This window comes from Hypomesus nipponensis, chromosome 18 (genome assembly GCF_054491055.1).
Source record: "Hypomesus nipponensis isolate SF chromosome 18, ASM5449105v1, whole genome shotgun sequence".
Taxonomy (NCBI): Eukaryota; Metazoa; Chordata; class Actinopteri; order Osmeriformes; family Osmeridae; genus Hypomesus; species Hypomesus nipponensis.
The window spans coordinates 16,466,958-16,489,120 of record NC_140378.1 but is presented as its reverse complement, the minus strand read 5'-3'; the positions used below and the strand labels follow the sequence as shown (position 1 = coordinate 16,489,120).

Sequence of the window (22,163 nt, the reverse complement as noted above, 5' to 3'; positions counted from 1 at the left end):
TCACAGATTGAGCAGAGTGAGAATTGTTTGTTTTTTGGTAGGCTATCTATGATGAACATCTGTCATAAAGCTTTTCTAATGTAATCTAGCACCATAATCTCCCTCTCAACAGTGATGCAAGAATAATCATTCTATAGCTGTCTTACAGTCTATGGTAAGTACTATTCTATCATATATTAAGTTGGATAGTAGGAAGACAGGTCTGGTAAACATTTAGGTGATTAGAAATGCGATACTGTCCAATTTGTCCCTTTTAGCTAAGAAATACATTCTGATGGATTCTTCAATCTTTAAACCTCTTTTATGGACTGAATCAGCTCTAAATGATACAAACGTTAAAGTGACGTTGATACAGCAGAGTAAGTAAGCCCACAAGTTATAAGTAAAACACTTCTTATATTTTATTGAATTGAAAGTATTCATGATAATATGTTCTCTCTACAGTGTCACCTATACTTGTTTGTGTTACACTTTTCTGCAGTCAGAGAAGCTGAACTTCTTTAGCATTCCATGCAAAGCCATTCAACTTTAATATCAAGACCTCTCTAATTCTATGGCAGACTTATCATTGATGCAGTATCATATAGGGCAGGCTGTGAGCAGAAACTGTATAAAAGCTGTAATCTACAGTTGCCACTATAGTGCCTTTTCAGTCCAATATACCATATTTTTATGGTGTACATGGATTAAACATAGTGAAGTTGAAAATAAACGAGTGCAAATACCATTTTGCAGAAAAATATGAAAGATGTCAAATCTACTGATTTGGCATTGTTTCGTTTTTCAGCTTGACACACTGAATAGACCTAAGGAAAGTCTCTGAGCAAATTGACAGCTCTCATAATGATTCTTTTTACGGCTGTGAACGCTGTGAGGAAGCGGCTCACACAAAGCCCTCCGGAGGGTGCCAGTGTATTCAACACCTGAAAAGATGTGAGTCATCTGTCAATCACCTCATGAACCAGTCTGTGCTCTCTCAGTTATGATGCCTTTTGATTATATTGATGACAGTCATGAGCAAAAAAAAACTTTCTATCAAAATAACAACTCTCCTTTCAAAATTTGCTAAAAATGTTAACCGGATATGAGTGACTATTTCATGAACTGTTGCCCTCACATTTTTAGATGCTTCGATAGTCTGCAGCAGAGTATGAAGTATATCATTTTCCAATACTCCACACTAAACTTAAGATATACACACTTATATTACAGAATGAGGACCAACATTGAAACAAGTGACATAAGCAAGGTTCAAGACAAAATGTTAAATGGTCAACAGCATTGGAAAAGACAAGCACTGTAAGTATACTGGTATAAACCTAGCAATACACACAACTCAACAATATTAAACAAATAGTTATGTCTTCAAAGACCTCGGATGGTTGGAGAGCTATATCTGAATAGGAAGGCAGAATACTCTATTTTGGTTTCTTACCAACTATAGGAAGCTAGGATGCTGCACAGCAGAATAATTGAGCTTGTACTTTGACAGGCTAGTGAGAAACACCACCTATTATCAGAAGCGTCTATAACTCGGCGGGCTGTGGGCTGTAACAGAGTTGGCTATAAACAGACACTCTCTCGTTAGAATCAACCAACTATAAACATTTTGCAGGAAACCTATTTCTATAACATCTCATCAAGGTTTACTAGCTATTAGCAGCAGCTATGTGCTATCAGGGTGACATATATTGCCTTGGGAGAGTGCAGTTTAGGACGCTCACTTATTTTTACCCACTGGTTATGAAACGATGATGGCTATTCTGATAACACTCTGATAAGACTAAAAATGTTAAGCTTATGAATGTGTATTTTGTATGTCCATTAAACTATTGCATTCTCTTTTAGAGATTAAATGGCTGAGATGTCAGTCCCTGGTATTTCTGGAGCTCTACCTGACTTTCCTCTGTGAGAGGAAGAGGAGTGATTCACACACACACCACCTCTCTGGTGAGTGTGACTTCCCTCTCTCACCCACACAGAACAAGCTGTATGTCTGCATGTCCAGGCACATACAGTCACTGTATGGTGCTTTAGCCTCCAAGCATCACCCTAGAACAGACATCCTGTTGACATCCAACCAGATCATCCACAGTTAAGAGTTGTATGGCATGATCGCATCTGATGACTTACTAACTATATTAGCCCAACTTGGGTCCAATAACATTATAAATCCTTGGAGGTTCTTTTCAGTCTTGAACTTAGTGTCGTTGCACTGGTGGTGTAGCTTATACTTCAGGGTCCATTTTATAAGCTAGTTCAAGTAGGCCTATCGGAAAAAAAGTGTATTTGAAATACTATTTGGACCCAGGTTGACTGTAACCATATTTTGGCACAGACTGAAATCAGATGACTCAGTATGAAAACAATGTTGTTTGTAAGCTCAAGGCTTTTCCCTCATGCACAAATTAAAGAGCACAAACACGAGGGCCTCGTGTTCATTGCTTGACTGAATGACTGCTTTACAATTCAACAAAGGGTGGCTTTCAGATGGCTAAAATACTAAAAAAAAAAAAAAAAAAGATAATTACAAAATCTGAGTGAAGATTGCCAATGGACATGGGTAAAAGAGGAATGCCTTTGTATCAGTGTGGCTGAGGAGAACCTTCTGTAAATATCCCTGTCTGTGTAAGCAGATAGGCAGGCATAAGGAAGCCTTATCCCATCAAAAGATGTCAGCAGCATGTAGAAATTCATAGCCATCGTTGTCATGACAAAGCCCCTCACTGTAATGCAATCACTCCTTTAATTTTTTTGCCAAGATATGGACGTCTGCTCAAAACCTGGTTAAATTAGGCTCCACAGCATGAGACTCTCCATACATTTGCATAATTAATTTAATTTATAACGGACCCAATAAGCAATGGAGGAAATTGAAGGAGATAGCTGTCTTTTGATTGAGTGTAACACTGACGGGGGCCTATCACTTTATTGGTGCACAGGTCATTTCTGCTGACATCAGGGAACTTCAAATAATGGGGCTACTTCAGTCAGGCACACACAAACTCTTACGTACTGGCTACAGGAGAGTGTGGTGTTATTATGACATTTCCTAGACCTCTTAATTGTATGTAAAGAGGACTACCAGTCTATATAAAATCTATGGCAACGTAGACCATAATATTCAGAAAAAACACATAACCACTGGTATGGAAGCTATGCTGAATACACACCCAAAGTAGGATGCTTACAAACCACCAACACCCCTATTCATCTACACATACTTATGATCCTTCAACTTTGTGAATTATAGCGACGACAACATATCACTAAGGTGTACAGACATTTTCAACAACATTATTCCTAAGGACCCTTTCCACCACAGACAAGGCTTGACATTTTTACAAAACATGTTGAAAAAAGCTAATGCTGTAAGATGACAAAGGAGTAGTCTGAACCTGCAGATCATAGCACCTTAGACAGACAGCACTATGAACAGTCTATTATACCTTTGCTTGACTGGTGAGGACAATGATACCAGACTTTGAGCAGGAAACAGTTTCATTACAATTTCCCAGCAGTCTCTATTTTCACTGCACCTACAGTGTACCTGTGTCTAAGGTTTAAACATCTATAACCCTACAGTTTACATTAGATAACTAAGAGCATGCACACAATTAACAATATTGCTGTTTTGTGCATTACATTGGTTTGCTATTATTACTCACTAATCCCAGTGTTTAACTACTGAACAAAAAAATGTATCAATAGGGAAAAACTTGACCGTTTCTCTCTAATTTAAATGACATTTCTCTGTATGAGGCAAATCTATGTGAGAGGCAATATGAATGGTACACAAGAGGTGAACTTAGAAGTGAACCCTCCTTAAGTGAGGACAGCTGTAAATAAACAACTAAGAATGAGTCAGGATGATCACAAACATGATCGGTCACTTTTTATTGTGCTATTGCTATCTCATTTATGAACAACTATCTGACCTCGTCAGCTATCCTAGAGGAGGTTAAGCCATACAAGTATATCTATTTGCGCTACATTTTCTTCTTTCCCACTCTGTCTGGGTCTGAATATGATGTGTGTTTATGGCATGCCTTTCTGCTCTACATGACTCACCGATTATAACTATTCCTAACCTGGCGATGTCATCATGTCTCCATGAGTCTGGACAGTAGTGAAGTGGTCTACACCTATCGTATTGGTCTACACCTAGCGTATGTGCTGAGAACTACAAAAGATTCACTGTAGTTTTACATCTAAATATGAGTCTACAAGGCTCATGCTAATGACTGGATTATTTTTCCTACTTTCTTTGCTAAACTCATTATCAAGTGCTTCCTGTTTTTCCACCAATCAACACGTCTCTTGGTGAGTAGAGTAAGTGTAATACCAAAGGTAAAGCTTATCACTTATCATGGGAATACAGCCCACTTACTGACAGGCATTCACAGTATGTATACGTAACTGCTACAGATTAAAATGCTGGAAAGGTATATATATTGTCCTTGTTAATTACCAAGGCAACTGGCTTAATATTCCCCTTTAAGCCTCTGACTTCTCAGGGTAGTGGTCTGTAGAAGGAAAACTGCCTTTTTGTCCATCATCTCCACTTCCAGAAAGTCACAGTTTAGCTTTGTCGACAAACGATTGAAATTGCACCAGGTAAGTTCCGTGTTCACGTGTCCAACACTTCATTAGGCCTGTACCATCTCAGACCACCATGGGGGTGTCTGAGAACACCGAGCTGATGGACTCTGCCACTGACTTCTTTCTCCGGCCCTTCCCCAACATACCGGCCTCCTCATCCATTTCCTCATCCTCCCCGTTGGGGTTGACGTTGCCGTTCTGGCCCTGCAGGTCCTTTGGGTCTATGAAAGCAACGTGCCTGTTCAGGTCAGCCTTGTGGGTGGGGTCGTCGTGGGTAGGTGTGGCACTGAGCATCGATGAGTGGATGCTGTCTTCCCGGTGGTTCTTGCCCTTGCCAGGGCAGCAGAAACATCGGCAGGGCGTCAGGTACAGGTAGATGATAACCAGCACCACACTTGCCAGGCAACCCACCAAGGTGGTGTAGGCCGTGTTTAGATTGTCGCCGCCCCCGTCCAGCGTGAAGTTGTGCACCTTCACCTGCACGTAGATAGTCTCGTTGAAGACCTCGCTTACTGCAAAGCACGTGTACGTCCCCCCGTCATCGGGCCGTATCGGGCTGATCTTGAGACTACCATCCGGGAGGACCTTTGCGCTTAGCTTGGCCTCAGGCGACACTACCACGTTACCGGGCAACATCCAGGTCTTGGACATGTACCTGGTCTTGGTGTCGCAGCTGAGAAGCAGTGTCTGTTCCAGATAGGTCTCCTGCTCTGTCTCGCTGAAGGTGCTGCAGTTCATCCAGTCTCCATTGAGGTCGAACGCTCGCACGCTGGTTTTCTGAGAGTCCGGCAGGATGCAGGTGTAGTCGTCCTTAAAGTCCAGAACTGAGTTGAGCCTGCGAATGTGCCAGTGGGCCAGCAGACTGTATAGGTCACAGCTACACATCAAGGGGTTATTATGGAAGTAGAGTCCGTTTTTGATCCAGGCCGGCAGTACCTGCAGCTCCTCAATGGGGAGGCCCTTGATCCTGTTGGATGACACGTCCAGAAGGCTGAGTTTCTCCAGACGGCTCTTGTCCTTGACCAGCTCCAGGGGGAAGCGTGAGATCTGGTTCTGGCTCAGGTAGAGCTTCTGCAGGCTCAGCAGGCCTGTGAGGGCCGTACGATCTATCTGGACTATGTGGTTGTTGTAGAGGAGAAGCACCTCCAACTTCACCAGAGGCTCAAAGATGAACTCGTCCAACTGGTGGAGGTTGTTGGAGGAGAGGTCCAAGTAACGCAGCTGCTTGACGTACAGGAAGGCCTCAGAGGACAGGAAGTGGAGGCCGTTGTGACTGAGCAGGAGGTTGTGGAGCTTCACCAGTTTGATTGTGGTCCAGTCTGCCCGCAGACGAGCGATGTCGTTATAGCTCACGTCCAGCACAGCCATGTAGAGAGGAAGGCCTCGAGGAACAGCGGTCAGGTTCATTTTGGAGCAGCTAACAATGTTGCTGGCGCAGATGCAGGTCTTGTGACAGTTGAGGGTGGAGCCTGTGGCCACGGGCAACCAGAGGAGAGCCAGGGAGAGGTAGAGGGGCCACCTCACCTGGCTGCTCATGCAGTATGAGCGGTCCAGCAGGAAGTTTCCTGCTCTGCTTGGAGTAGGCAACATGATAGCAGTGAGTCGCAGTCAAGGATTAGTCCTCTATTGTTCCGTCCTCACAAAACAGCACGGAACAGCAGCTGGAGGAATCCCAGGCATTGCTAATTGAAGGCTGTAAAGAAAATCAAACGTGGGTGACTATTGTTGGAAATAAACATGGCTATTGGATGGAAGTGAATGTCGTCATGGTTACATGCCTAGTGAATCCATTCTCCAAAACACATACTATAAACACGCACACTCACATACATACATACATACATACATACATACATACATACATACATACATACATGCCTTTTTTTTTTTACAGATCTTTCCATTTGGTCTATTCATTCTATAAGATCGGATATTTACCACTGTTGTTTTGAGCTAAACCATCATATCATACGTTGTGTTTTATTTCCAAAATGCACGTGAATGTTGTTTTTATATAACATACCTTACGAGACTATGTGGTCCTTTTCAGTGGTCGCTTCAGACACATGTTTACACTGAACTGTCACTTCCAGTATCCTTGGTCTAATGCAAGGACATCGGGTGCAGGGATGGAGTCGATAAACAGCGCAAGAGAAATCCTCGCTAAATAATCCAGATACACAACAGTTACCAAAAACTAGTTAAATTACGCAAGTACACGATTACGTAAAGATCAGAGAACACAAGTCCATCGGATTGCTGTCACGCACAATTCTAGAATGTTGAATCTGAATCAATGATAGGATGGGCTTGTTTTTATAAAGAGGTCCACGCGGCCTTGACATTACGTCTTCTGCAGCAAATCAGTGCAATTGTGAGCAAGTCTGGCTCTTCAGTCCGCACGAGTCACATCAGCATCCCTGCTATGTAAATTACTGGAGCGCATGAGCAGTCTCACCAGCAAGAAGGGAGAAATTGCCCGGTTGTCGGTTGTCGGGTATAAAGCAAGATAAAGTGCTCGTGCCACATTGCTGCAATGGGATTTGCAGCAATGTGGTTTAAGTTTTAAGTTGAAGTTACCTTGTTTTCACTGTCGGACACGGCCTTATCCTGATCAAGCATCGACCGGTTCAAATGCCCAAAACCGCGCGGAAGAGGCAGTAATAATACTTTTCTATTTACCCCTCCCATAGAACAAATGCTCCGTGCGCGTAAAAACACGACCATGCATCTAAAAAGCTTTTTGCATTCTGAATGGTGTGCATGTTTCGTTTTGAAACACTTTGATTTCTTAGACATATTTTGGCTGTTTGTTACTAATGATAATAGTGTGCATCAATATAATGGGATACACTATAAAGATATCTGATATTTGAACACAATTGAAAACGTGAAAATCCATAATTATAGGCATACCTCCTTCATCAAGACACACAATGACCATTTGAATCTCACCTAAACTCAGGAGGCTTTAGTAATTAATGATGTGGGACCTCATTAAGGGATTAATACTGCTCCATGACCTACCTGTATCAAAGCCTTTAACGAGGCAGGTCATAACAAAGGCCCCTAAGTTGTATTAATACAGTATTTGTTGACACAGTGAGCAGTATTTAGGATAGTTTGGCTATGGAGGTTGGATGTTCACTTTCTTCCTGTGTTTACTAATTAATGTTGATGAATTAATTACAACCAGGATAGATTCTGTTTAGTCAGCAGTTCCACTAGCTGGCACCTGGCAACACAGCACTGAGCAATCTCAAATCACTCCTGTATTCCTCTGTGTGTGTGTGTTTTAGAACTCCCCCCGTTAATTGGCCTTCTTTTTCTTTGAGGGGATTTGTAGCTTGGGTGTTCACAGTAGTGCACCTTGTCGCTGATGACAGGGTCTGTTATGTTGAGGCAGGGCCCACCTCTGCCGCTAGGCTACAGGCAGCAGGAGCATCATCCAGCAGCTACTTCCACCTACTCGGCCAATCAGAACAATTTACCCACCGATGATTTCCTCTCAGCACTGCACATGCTCCCGTCCATGCCAAACCTGCTTACTATGCCACTCTGTTTACACGTTTGATTGGGTGCGTTTATGGATGGCCACGCTGAGCAGGGGAAACCTTGTCATTGTATTCAAGCCTCTCCTCCCACACAGGCAGATTTGAAGAGCCTTTTTGGAAATTCCCTGTGCTACGGAAATAGTGTGGCATTTTTGGCATGCCTTTGATGGTTAAGTCCAAGTACTCCAGGACATGCCATAAAGCCACCATAGCGACCCCCTTAGGACTAATCATTTACCGTGCTCAATGAATGAAAATCTAAAAACAGACTGGCGTCTGTGTAATGGAGACTTTGCCCTTGAGGGGACGGTGACTAAATCCATTTGATGAACTGGGAGGATCTTGTGTTGCAAAAGGAAGTGATGGTCATGCGTTCTCCCAGCCTACCAGAGTGTGTGTTCAGCAGTTTCAAGGGAGCCCCAGAAGTGCCCCATAGATCTCCCGTGCCAGGTCAAAGCCAGGTGAACACGAGCAGAGTGATGAGGCAGGGCAGGAACAGGCCAGGGCAGATGTGCGTGGGCGATCCTTAGTGACTTCTAGCTCGTTGAATCTCAAGTAGATTTTACCCATTACTCGCACTATCAATCTTGACCCTGTCAGGGCTCTGAAACAGGAGATATTCACTCCTGCAGGAAGGCAAGCTTTTTCCCTCGGCTAGACATCGACAGGAGACTGTACAGAATTTCAGAAATTCTGTTATTGGTCAGAGTTGGTATTACATTTTGTACGCATTGTCGAATCACTTGTGAATGTAATCTATTACGTTATTGATTGCGTACATTTCCAACAGGACCAACCACGCCTGCCAGAACAGTGGCTCACCAGAGAGGACATAAAAGGACACACATGGGGGTACTGTGACAGGAGTGTCAGGTGGCTGAGCGGTTAAGGAGTCATGCTATTAATCAGAAGGTTGTTGGTTCGATGTACTTACTGTAAGTCGCTCTGGATAAGCGTCTGCTAAATGACTAAATGTGATAGGGATGACCGTGAGTGTGAGCCAATGTGACTGTGTCTGACCAGTGACCAAGTAGACATTGTCGTGAGTTTGAGCTCAACGTGATTAATGTTCCCTTCCACTCCTGCCTCCTGCTGTGATAGGGATAGTGTTGCCTGGCAACCGCCCTGGGTTCACTGTGTCTTTCCCTCCCTTTCAGCGTTCTGTTTGTACCTGCCCTGACACCCTCCCAGCCGTGAAGAACACTGACCCTGCACAACACCTACCACCGCCAGACAACCGCGGTCTCCATGGTGAAGGCAGACCATGACAAACCGACGGACGCTCAACAACAGACTTTCCTGTTCCATAATGCATTGTCATGGGTTTGAAATATGAATTAGTAATATGAATGTGACAGAATGTCTTTTATTTTGCAGCAAGATAGTGTCATCCAAGACAAACAGCTGAATGTGTTCCAAAGCAATACACACCAGTGAATCCTACTGCTTGCTAGTTGATGGCAGGGTGTTGTTTGCGGGGTGTTAGCGTGGTCTCATCTTACCCTGCATGACCCCTGCCATGACCTAGCATCTTAGCCTGCCAACACCTTGCAATCAGGAAGTCCTTTCTGTAGTTTCAGGACATATGGAGTGGATTCTGTTTCACCACGAGATAACGGTGTAGGAAATGACAGGAGGGTTTCTGCATCACTGGTCGTATACCTCGGAGCTCCGTGGTCACTCTCTAGATGATCCCATGTTTACACTCTCTGTGCACCACCTGGCCTCCTCACACGCATGATAAACACATTATACGGTCACCCGGGAGCGGTTTGTTTTACAATACACACAGCTGGCGACAGGGAAGCCCCCGACCAGCTATGTTGTCGCACTGACGTCGGCGCCACAACACTCACTCTCTGCTTGTCATAACACATCTGACGTCCTTGTTGTGCGTACTAAAACAAGGCCTGGATCACTTGCTGTTACGAAGATACAGGTGAGCAGTAGTGATACAGGACCACTTTGGGACAGTTGGCCTGGGTTCAGGAGTTGAGTTATGTTTCACTACTTCAGTCTGCCTGATGTTTTAATGTCTTTTATTTGTGCTGTTGAGTTGTGCAAATCCAGGTCGTCACAGAAGATAGAAAGCACTTCAAACTGAATGACATGACAACGTGAATAGTGTACTGTCGCTGAATAAATAAGACTAGCAGTGTTTATTATGGATCAATTGGGCCAGGGGAAGTAGCAAAAAGTGAGCTCAAGTTGCCCATTTGTTTATTCTGTTTCCTCTCTCTCCAGGACATCAGAAGAATTGTAAACCATTGTGACATCGATTAGAAACGGACCAGACTTGACTAAGCTCAATGTTGAATACCCCTACCTGAGATGCTCCTGGTTGCCATGGAGACAGTCTCCGCTCTCACACTCATATTTGTTATCTCTTTAGAGTGTCATATCTGCATCGGGGATTATACACATAAAACTGTGACGGAAAAAGTGAAAATGGTGACGATGATGATGATGATGCTAGACAAACAGTTGTTTGGAATCCAAGCATGTCCTTTCCTTCATTGCTTAGCAACAAGCTTTTTAGGGCTTTATACATGTGTGTTCTCACAGGCATGAGCGTAAGTCAAAGCCAAGGTTATGGGCCACAACAGGTATCCACCTCCACTGTTGATCAACTGGAAAAGATAACCATCTGCATAAAGGTGCCCTCAGAGAACGACCTGTTTACACATGATGATCCAACCGGTCTTGGTGGCAATTCAGTGTTTTAGTGGTAACATGACACCCACCCTATCTCTGAGCCAGTGCTCTGCCAGTTTAAACTTCAAACCAGAATCTGCCAGGGTTCTGTTGAAAGCTTTCTCTATTAATCATTTCATAGTCGACAAAATACTTGTCAGCCTGAGAGAGAGAAGGGGGGGGGGGGGGGGGGCAGAGGATAAAGAGGTAGCGAGAGAAATAACGAAAGAGACCCACACATTCACAGAAAGTAATAATACACTAAGGACACCAGTGTGGGCATTTCCCAGTCTACCTCACTAATACCTGTTAATCCCTGCCTCAGGACCGGGAAGAGTGGAGTTGATTCATGCAGCTCTTCACTATTCCCAAGAGACACAGAGGATTCTGTAATGCTAATTATCTATGTGCGAAACAATGATAGTCCCTAGCCTCTGGAAATAAAAACGGACTCTCTGCTCTCTTCCAGTGGGATGACTTCCAGTGGAGAATGCTCCGGGAAAAACTCAAGCTCCAAATCACCAGTGACTCACACAACACCCTCTGGTATTACTCTATCTGGCTAGCTACTTCCATTGTAGCAGATGCTGTTAGAACATTTACTCATTTACTTCAATTTTATTAGGGCTGTGCATGAATCCGAAATGAATCCAAATGATACAGTGCAGTTCTGTACGCATGTTTTTTTAAAGCTATTCAAAAGGGTCTTCAATTACAGAAACGAAACTTCGATGGCAATGATTATACAAATCTAAATAAAATGATTGGCCTGATTTTAAGGCCAAAGCCTAGGCATGCACTGTGGAAGTTTATCAGACACGTATGAGCTGGTGCCAGTTTGGACACTGCAACTGTAAACACAGCCGCCATTAGCTGGCACAGGGCTTCCCGTCTGTCCACAGACGACTGAGATTGTTTCCACTGTTTCGAGCGAAGGAGTAGAGGAGAGCATGGGTTCAGCTGCCCCAGTCTTGCTTGTTATTGCTGATAAGAGGCCATTCACATACTCACTCTCTCTCCCTACTGCTGTAGTCCTGGATGAGAAGGACTCTTCAGCTAAATAGCATGGCTTTCACTCCAGGGCATTTTTGGCTATTGCATCCGTGTTATATGTGAGTGGAGTATTTTAATGATCGCATAGGGAGTACAGGATAATGTTCTGACGTGTGTCTCTTGGTCTGTGCTCAGTACCACTTATCCCTTTCAACCAGGTAAAGCCACACAGCCAATCAACATCTGTTTTCAAGGATTGGCCTTTGTCCTTCTATCCAGGGGAGGAGAAGGGAGGAAAGGAGAGGGTTGTTGGACACTGTCTGGTTTATTTATTTAGGTTAGGAGCCTCCTGCTCTGCAGAGGTGAAGACAGCCATCTGAAGGGAAATCAATTTGGTGGGTGTGTGTACACTTTCATGTTTGTGTGTTTACTGTGGCATTCACTGGAGAGTTATTTCACTTCCAGCTACACCGGTGGACTGTTCTGTTCTTTCTCATCTTCTGGGTACTGATACACTCAATTCCCATCTGAAGGTGATTAAGATGCGGCTGTTGTCAGATGAGGGAAGATGAAGTCATCCCTCCAAAGCTTCCCTCTCACATGAACTGCTATCACACTGGCAGCCAAAACCGAATCTGAGATCTCCCTGTTGCGTAACTTACATGCACTGGGCACAGGCCGCTAGAGTGACTAAGACATGAATCAGACTTTGAGAAGATTTATGTGGAGTTAGCAATCCCATTCTTTCTGTAATCTACCCCTCCCCACCACTACAATCCTCCCCTACCTCACAGTGCCCCCCCCCCCCCCCCCCATAGCCTCTCCCTAACCCCTGTGGTACCTCTTAGGGTGGATGTTTTGGTGCACCCTGTCACTGGCACAATGCCACCAGCTTGCCAAGTGGGCACTCTTACACGGGCAAAATCCGACTCAGCTTTGATGCTGATGATGCCAGGAAGTTAAGGGAGGTGTTGTATTTCTTTTAGCAACACCTCGCTCCCCTGTGAGATGGGAGCAAGCAGGCAGACTGTGGGTGTTGTGTGTCTTCAAAAGAGCCTTGATATCTGCCAGGCTTCGGTCTCAACGGACGACTGGAAACAGTCTTGTCTATTGAACGTGGTTCAGCGATGGAAGACTTGTTTAATTGACAATAGACAGACAGGAATAGTCGTTTCACACATTCAAATGTTTAAAACTTTGGATCTTCAATCAATGTTGTTCTAATATTGTACAACTTTCTCTTCCATTTACATTTAGTAGACGCTCTTATCCAGAACGACTTACGGTAAGTACACATAGACAAGTAGACATTCCCCCGAGGCAAGTAGAGTGAAATGCCTTGCCCAAGGACACAACGTCATTTTGCACGGCCGTAAATTGAACTGGCAACCTTCAGATTACCAGCCCGATTCCCTAACCGCTCAGCCACCTGACTTCCTTACTCTCTCTTCATATTGTTTAGCTAAATTGGCAATGTGTGTGTGTTTTAACATGCTGTGTTCTACAGCAGGCCACAGATGTCCTCTTTAAAAGACTGAGAGACAAGGGGGAGGGATATCCATATCTACGCTGCCCATATGACCAGAAACAAGATGTTGCACAAGCCAGTGAGACACACACATACTGTACACACACACACACACACACAAACACACTCACACACACACACAAACAAACACAGCATTGTTATTCTTTCTACAATGGTAGTATTTTTACTTTGTGTAACAATTCCATTCTACAAGACACCAGACACGATAATGCATGATACAGTGAACCACAGAGCGGGTCATCCGGTACATGCTTCTATGCATCCCTAGTGCACTAAATCCTGGTTCTCACTGAAGAAACATGTACAGACTCCCACCAGGTGTTCTAGAGATCAAGTGACTCGTTCCAACAAGCCGATCATTATTACCACTCTGTCATCAGATATGGCAGATTTATAATGTATGTCCTTGTTAAGGTGAGCCAGGACACGGCAGTGGTGGTGGACTGCAAACCACAGCCCTGTCCCTTCTGGGTCAGTGAGGGGAAAGCTGCTGCTCTAAATTAAACAGATTTTTTTTAAACAAAGCCTGTCAATCTGTAATAATCTGTTGGTGTAGAGAGAGCCTTGTGGCGAGATTTAAGGGGATTTAAGGGGCTCCACGAATCCGACTGGTGCCTCGATTAATCATGCCCCCTGTAGCGTCTGGATATTTCTAAGAAGTTGAGGCTTATGATTCCTTTAAACCTAAAACCCGTTCATCATTGTGATTCCATCCTGGTTCTGTCACTTTGTGTCACATAACACATACAAACACACTGTCACTCACCCACCCACTCTCTCTCTCTCTCTCTCTCTCTCTCTCTCTCTCTCTCTCTCTCTCTCTCTCTCTCTCTCACTCACTCACTCACTCACTCACTCACTCACACATGCATTACAATTGTCATACTTACCACATACATACTTTGCACAAACTGTATTAAATACAAACACATGCCCACACACAACAAACAACTTGTGATTTTCTACATTACTTTTGTCCTTTGTTTGACCTCTTTGGCAAGGATTTACATTAAGCCCTACTGTTAGTTTGTGCTTTTCCCATGTGTGGCGTGTACTGCAGGAGGAGTAAAAGATGAGATACACAGTATAATGTCGACCACAGTCAGGACCAGCAGATAATGTCTTTAGGAAACATTGACTTTTTATAATTACTTTTGTCAGAGAACGTCACTTTGACTAAAGCAAAAAAAGCTTGAGAATGTTTTGTTCTCTCTGTTTCTCTGTGTCTGTTTTTGAGTGTAGTGTTTGCGTGTGTGCATGCCCTGGAATAACCACTCTTACTAATGAGCTAGAGAGATTTGATTGTTGGAGATAAAGAGCCAACAGAACATGATTAGGCCTTTCCTCCCCTTTCCACTAATATGATAGTGCTCTCCAGTATCATTGATTTTATTTTTCACATGGTAATTGGTTTTTGGGCAAGTGGAGCCTGTAGATCTTTCAAACAAGGTGAGTTTGCCAGGGGATAATGGGATTGTGAGTCAAACATCTTATTGGTCAGACTTTCATCATTCAGCTGGTCTCCCTGCAGATGCTGATAATACTGTTTGAAACAGTTGTGAAGTGTTGCTGCGTTTCAGATCGCTTTTCTTCTCTGAGGTTCTGTGAATGTCAGAGAAGTGTATCTTCATGCAAGGTGTGTCCTCATGCTTGATGTGTTCAGGAAGTGAGACAGGGACAGAGAGTTCAAGTGGGACCCAGGCCTTGTCCAGGAGTGCGTACTTGAACCACGAGCAGCTACTTTTCACAGAAACAGATGATAGTTCGGCTCCTGCCAAGGAGCCCTTCCGTTCCTTGCAAGGCCTATTCTCTTTCATCACACAGATTCGTCAGTGTGTTTGGCAGGCTGGTGAGCTGGCTGGGCGGCTCCCACCTCTGTGAGGGGTGACATCTGGCTCCATACTCTCTGATCCGCCACCAGTGTTTATTATTAACCAGGCAGCATCTGCTCAGGCTTAACATCATCGCCCTGCTCCAAGACCCAGTTTCAGGACCCAGTTCCAGGATGATCTAATGAAAGGGAGGATAGCAGACTAGCAGAAGGATCCCATGCAAAGGATGAAGGCGTCGGGCCTTTCACTCTATTTACATTGTTGCAATGTTAGCTCGCGACTGAACGTAATGAGATGTTATTAAAAAACAACACGGGAACACCCAACAGAGCTTCCTCCAATCAGTGTGTGTTGAAAATGTATGCTGATAGTACGGTAACCTTTAAAAATTCAGAGATTTAATTGTTGGGCCAAGGAGCAGCTGTATTCTCTGTCTTTTGGGTGTCTGTCCTCTGGGTTCCCTGAGGCCCATGGAAATGTCACAGAGCTAATGATGGAAATATCACTCCCCTGACCCTTGACCCCGAGTCTGTCTCCTCTACCAATGTGTCACTGTCTGCCTCCCACACTCCCACGGCGCATCCCCCCCTCTTGTGCCACATGCGGTTTCTCGTCAGACATCTCTGGAGTGCCAGCCCTATTATAGCGTGACATTATGAAGATCAGAAGATCACAACGGAGGATGTCAGGCTGTTATCATACCTGGCATATGAAAAAACGTTGCTCTGCGCTACCGTTCGACAAGATAACCAGATGGATTATATATCTGGAGAAAACCGATGTCTGATACTTAAAAAAAAGATTATGAGCTCATGTTAAGGGCGACAAAATCAACCCCGAAAAGAACTGATGGAACATTTGGTAGCAGAGGATATAGGTTTGTGCTTGTTTGTTGCATAACCCATTTCTGAGAGCATACCAGGACAGAGGGGAGAACAGGTGATGTTTAATCCCTGAGCAGGGTTAGAGATTACACCCCTGTCTCGCATATGCACCCAACAAACATGCCTTTACTGTTAATAACGGTTGAGGCAAGAAAGGACAAAACATGGTTGATTTTTCTTGTCGTGAATCAACACGAGACAGATACTTTATTAAGAGCAGTGAACGTAAACGATTCGAACAGACACCCCGCAGAACGATATTTCCGAGAGGAGATGGGATTAGATGCGAGAATTATTAAGACGTTCATGGGGATTCTAATTGAACTGTGAAGAATGTTATTGTATGTCAGTCGCGACTGTGCTGTGCTAAAAACACCATTTGGTGACATATGGGCGTTTGCAACAAGAATCAACCAGATTGTACTGCAAATGCCATACTCAAAGTAGCTACTCGTCTCTGACTATGGGATCTACATCAGTGACTTTGCACCTGCCTCTGGTTCACTGCAGAGGAGGGATGCAGATGATGGTGTGACGTGGGCTTGATGACCTTGTGGTGAGGACTGAGATGGGACACGGGCTCTTTGGTTCCTCATATCCTTCTGTCGTCTCTAGCCCTGAGAGATGATATATTCATCCATTATACTGGGCTGCAACCGCTCCCACACACACGCACACACACACACACACACACTTCACTGCAGAGAGATTGTATTCCCTTGAGGGGAGTGTCTGGTTCCCGTTCTATGTTTAGAATCCAAGAGGAAGGACTGTTTTTCTGTTCCAGCTTTTGGTTGACTTTTCAAATGTGACTGGCTGACTCAGTTATGTCCTACAGACTGGACGCCCCAATATCCTATTGTCTCTTTTCATCTCCACTGCATATGCCTTTTCTGTTATTAAGATCTCAGATGAGTACTTAGCCTTCTGGCCCCGCGCTCAGTCACTGACATATTCAGTGAGTTCTCTATCCGTCAATCTCACTGAATGTCGCTTCTAACTGCAAACAAAAGTTCAGGAAAAGATTCTATGTTCATTGTTCAGAGGTGAGCATTCTTTTATTTTTCAAGTCAGATGTTGGTTATCGCAACCAATGAATTCCTGCCAAGATGAGTGTCATCAAAACCCTTCCAAATGACATACAAATCAACTGCTTCCTACATGAGTACGACACACTGAACACATGGAAAAATATCAGCTGTATTTAGATTTGGCCATATTGGCCAAGAAAGAGCTGATTTAACGTTTTTGTCATTAAACCAAATGGCTCTGAAGGGAGCCATGCGGTCCCCCATAATGAAATTAAGCTTTATATGGAAGGCTTTTATCAGGATGTCAAGGGTCCGCATTGACCAACATGAGGATAGTTCTGAACCTGCATCTCATTACTCTGGTTTGTGGATGTTTCAAATCTTCATGTGTCCTTCATTTCTGTTACACGACACTGTACACCTCCCAATATGTTCTTGTGTATTTAAACACACACACACACTCACACATACAGTGCACACACTAACTGGATAAACAACAACAACAGTGTGAAGCCATCATGTGTGATAAGAGGTCTGTCATCACACGAGGGCTCCTTGGGGCCAGCTTGTGTGGGCATCTCTGGGCACAGACGGTGCCCTCAGAAGCCCTGGCACCAGTACGTGCTGGCCATGGCAAAGGAGAGTGCTAATTGTGTCTCTTGTGTGCCCCAAGGGCATAACTGGGAGAGTCTATGACAAACCTGTGAGGTCTCTTATTGTAAGACTGGAGAAAGAAGTCTAATGCTTATAAACAGCTACTCAGAGCAGCTCCTGCTTATGCAGGAGCACTTTTGTGGAAAGTGGCAACATGCTCATTTAGATACCGGTGAGTGATCTCATGCTCAATACAAAAATGTGTGTTATGTGGCACTATATGTTTACAACTGTGGTATTGTAAGGGTTGTTTCAAAAATATATTAATATTTAGTGCAATCTATCAGGTACGGTCCCTGGGGTTCTGTGGGTGGACCCTATTGAATCTACAGTGATTAAGTCTCAGCAAGGCACCACCCACGTATTCAAATCAGGATCACTGCTATTATGTATTACAAAACCTGATTAAATATCAGCAGGATAAAGATGGGATGGAAATAGAGATATGGATATTACATCAACTTTTATTTTCTGTGACTCTGTCATGAATTTAACTGTGTAAATTCACCTATAGTTTGTGTTTGGAATAATAAGCACGTTCTCCATCACAAGTAATTCACACACACAAAAACAGCTTGTTTTATTTACTTGTTTATATATTGTTGAGAGACTCAGAGTGAGAGAGCAAAAGAGAGAGATCATATTGACAAATAGAGTGACAGACACAGAGAGAAGGATACAAAATAGACAGGATTCTTTGAATTTATATTTTCATGAAACAATTGAACATGTGTTTACCATATCATCTGGCTCATCTCTACATTCCATTTCCTGACATAGCCAGACTTTGGGTCTACTGTTATAAACTACAGTAGCAGGTAGTCTCTTGATATGATATTGAGAAATACATTCAGGCATAATTCATTTCACATTGATAAATTAAAACACAGCTTTTCCTACCACACATGTCAAGGCAAGCTGCTTGAACGCATTTCCATCATTTATGGGGATTTTTGTGCATTGCTTCAGTAATGCAACAGCGCCCTCTACAGAAATATCCTGATTTCTCACTTGAAGCAACAAAAGACGAACCAAGATCAACACTTATGGGTTCAACTCATGGGAGAGGACCAAAGCATAGGCAAGAATGTAAACGAACAGAAAACACCATTCTTGCATTTAAACAAACAACCCTTTTCCAAGTCAACATTCCGTGTTTATCCTCCCCTCCCAACTTCTCTGTTTAGTACTGCAGACATCCAGTAAAATCATTTTCACAGGAACCCTTTACCAACTACATTTATCTGATAAAGAGAATCACATGAGAATAAAACTGGTGCACTATCCCTTTAACGGCTATCACTCCCATCTGTGTGCGTCTGTGTGAGTGTGTGTGTGTGTTTGTGTGTGTGTGTGTATGTGTGTTTGTGTGTATGTGTGTATGTGTGTATGTGTGTATGTGATTGTGAGAGAAGGACCCCAGCTCTGTGATATCAGTGTTTTCCTGCCTTTTAACCGCTAAGCTGCTTGCATGTTGTTATCTGCCAGAGAAAAGCAGCAGGAGACTGAGGTCTGGATTGCCATGGAAACCATTGTAGTTGCCTCCACTGTGATTGGGTGCTGCTGGAGTGAGCAAGTATCTGCTATTTCGGTCATTATTCAACACCTCCGACACAAGCTCAGTCACAGGACAGCCCCTGTAATGCACACAGACACACACACACACACACACACACACATACAACATGAACACACACAAACAATCATCTCATTCAAAGGAAATCTATTTCCAGGCGTAGTTTTTTATTTTTATATATACACATGTTAAAATGCAAGACATCAGTAATTTTCCAGGGACAGATATTTATATCTTCTTCTCAGATTTGTTGTTGGAAAAAAACCTAACCAATGTTTATTGACATGCTGAACATTATCGATTACAAGAGGGATTCATCCATCAAACTATATGTTGAATGATTTCTTATTTGACTTCACCATCTCACCATCACTTCCATCACAATGCTTTATCTGCGATGAACACCCCCTGCAAAATATACCTTGCATCCCACACCATACATATATTTCCAACTGCACCTATTCCAAAATCACAGCAATCTTAATGTCGAACAACATATTTCTCCGCGTTCTTGATACACTACAATGATATATACAACAATAGAACACATTGGTCTGTCATGTGATTTATTGAGCAAAATAATAATGGATTGGTCAGTGATTTGCTGTGCTGTCTCCACAGATCCTGAACACTGTCACAACCACTGATGAATTCCTCATGTTGGGAGTACACCCAGGCACAATGAAAGGGGGCCAGTGTCACACATTTACCTTTGTAACCATGCAAGCAAACACACACACACACACACACACACATACACACACACACTGACACATACAATGATAAGACCTGTCTATACCAACACAGCCTTTAGGATATCCCTCAGGAGAAAGTGTAACTCAATGATTCCAGTCCTTTGATGAACAGAATGTTATGTCATACAAGAATAGGACATTCTGTGATGACACACACAAGCAGTAATGGAGCCACAGACTAGTTTTCCACTGGAGCTTTTTAACATTGTTGTTTCCCAACCTGACCGTCCTCAAAACGTTACTAAGATCTGAACACGGCACATAAATGCTAAATTGTGACGCATTATTGGATAACAAAGCTTTTGGCTGCAACTTTGCTAACAGCTATAATGTGAATCGTTTGGCTGAAACTGTTAATTTAAATTACCTAAAGGAAATCAATAGCAAGTGTATTTCTTTCATGTGCCGTTGGTTTTACCTACAGAGGGTGCAGCATCTGTCATACTCGGTTACCTGTGTCTGTCTCATGGATACAAAGCTATCACAGCACACTTGTAGAATAGTAAACAAACCAATTCTACAGTGAACTGAACTATGCACTGTATGTGCTGTGGGCTGGGCTTTGTGCATTTTAATCTCAGCTCATTAACATTAACCATTGTCGCTTTCTCCCTCAGGAAAGCAGTAATCCACCCTCGTGAGATGGCTTTCACAGGATTGTGATGAGGCAGATCCTGGCAATCCAGCATAAGAATAAAGACGGGGAGAAGTAGCACCGCTGAGGTTAAGAGTAAAGGGGATTCTCTGTCCTGTCTGTTGTTTTTTTTCTTCTCTTTTTCTTTGTCAGACTGTTTCTGTCAAAACGAACCGGTGTGACCTTGTTGGGGGGCAGCGAAGATGTGGGGAGGAGAAACAAAGACAGGGATCTGTCAAGCGAGTATCCTGAGGGAGGCTACGCCTGTGAGGCACTAAGACCCAGTGGAGAGCAGAGAGGCTGGGTGCTGCCTGCCTGCCTGCCTGCCTGCCCGCCTGCTTGTCTGCTCCGCACTGCTCTGCAGTTGCCCTGAGCGCGTGCCGGAGCCTGCACACGTGTGTGTGGATTGGATGTGTGTGTGTGTGTGAGTGTGTGTGTGGGCCATTGTGCACCGGGGTTCTTGGAAGACAGCAGCCCGTTGTGCAGCTCTCATTTTTGGTTCTCTATTTCTGCTCATGTTCTACGTTCGCCACCTAGACCATCGGAGACCTGGTCAGAAGAGAACTGAGAGAAAGGCAGTGTGTGTGTGTGTGTTGTGTGCGTGTGCCGGGATGTCTTATGTTGTAGGAGCAGAGGGTCAGAGCTGGATGGGGGAATGATGAAGAGATGAAAGCGCCAGGTGAGGTGGAGACACAGGCGCTCTTCTCTCCCTCTTGCTCCCTCTCTCTCTCTCTCTCTCTCTCTCTCTCTCTCTCTCTCTGCTGCTTCCTCCTGCTCCCTCTACCTCTCTCTCTCTTCTGCTCCCTCTCTCTCTCTCTCTCTCTGACGTGGGGCAGTGTTTGGGTTTGGGAGAGAGCGAAACTGGTCCACTTCCTCAGTAGATTGTGAGCCAGTGCCAGGAGGTAACAGCTTTATCCAGACTCAGGTATGTCATCCTCCAATACTGACCTCTCTCTACACCTGGACCTTCATGCCTTCAGATCACGATCACGGCTAGGCCATAGCTGTCACAGAACATAGAAGTTGACATAGATAGCCATGAAATAGTACACTTATTTCCGTGTCTAGAAGCCAGGAGATAGGCGCTGAATGAGGGACACTGAGTTGTTGAACAACAAGCTAGCTTTCTCGTCGCTGTAAACCCTGAGTCATGTGCAAATGATGGGGTCATATGTTTCTCAATTGGCAGGCAAGATTCCGACATTGGCTCAAATTCCTGGTTCACGTGAATTGTTCAGAGCTCCTAGACAGTGAGAGTGTTTAAAGCTGTTTTAACAGACTCTTTTCACTAGTTTGATCTTATCAAACAGGAAACTGTGAGATGCAAGAAGTGGGGGAAAAGAAAACACTTATGCCATGTTGTTCTGTGTGTTTTAGACCAAAATGATTTGGGTTCACAAATTAA

General features: G+C 43.9%; 1 protein-coding gene and 1 long non-coding RNA gene across 2 annotated transcripts; one reads left to right on the top strand and one right to left on the bottom strand.

The window, feature by feature from the left end:
- The first annotated feature begins 647 nt into the window (after positions 1 to 647).
- On the top strand, positions 648 to 11,581 carry LOC146252432 (uncharacterized). The gene is made up of 4 exons (XR_014732119.1): positions 648 to 933; positions 1,213 to 1,299; positions 1,849 to 1,950; positions 9,314 to 11,581. It is a non-coding gene; the product is annotated as an uncharacterized LOC146252432 (long non-coding RNA).
- amigo1 (adhesion molecule with Ig-like domain 1) lies at positions 2,932 to 6,246 on the bottom strand. Its single transcript, XM_084680700.1, has one exon. It carries the CDS (start codon positions 6,190 to 6,192, stop codon positions 4,666 to 4,668), a length of 1,527 nt encoding a protein of 508 aa, XP_084536826.1. The 5' UTR covers positions 6,193 to 6,246; the 3' UTR covers positions 2,932 to 4,665.
- Positions 11,582 to 22,163: the final 10,582 nt, after the last annotated feature.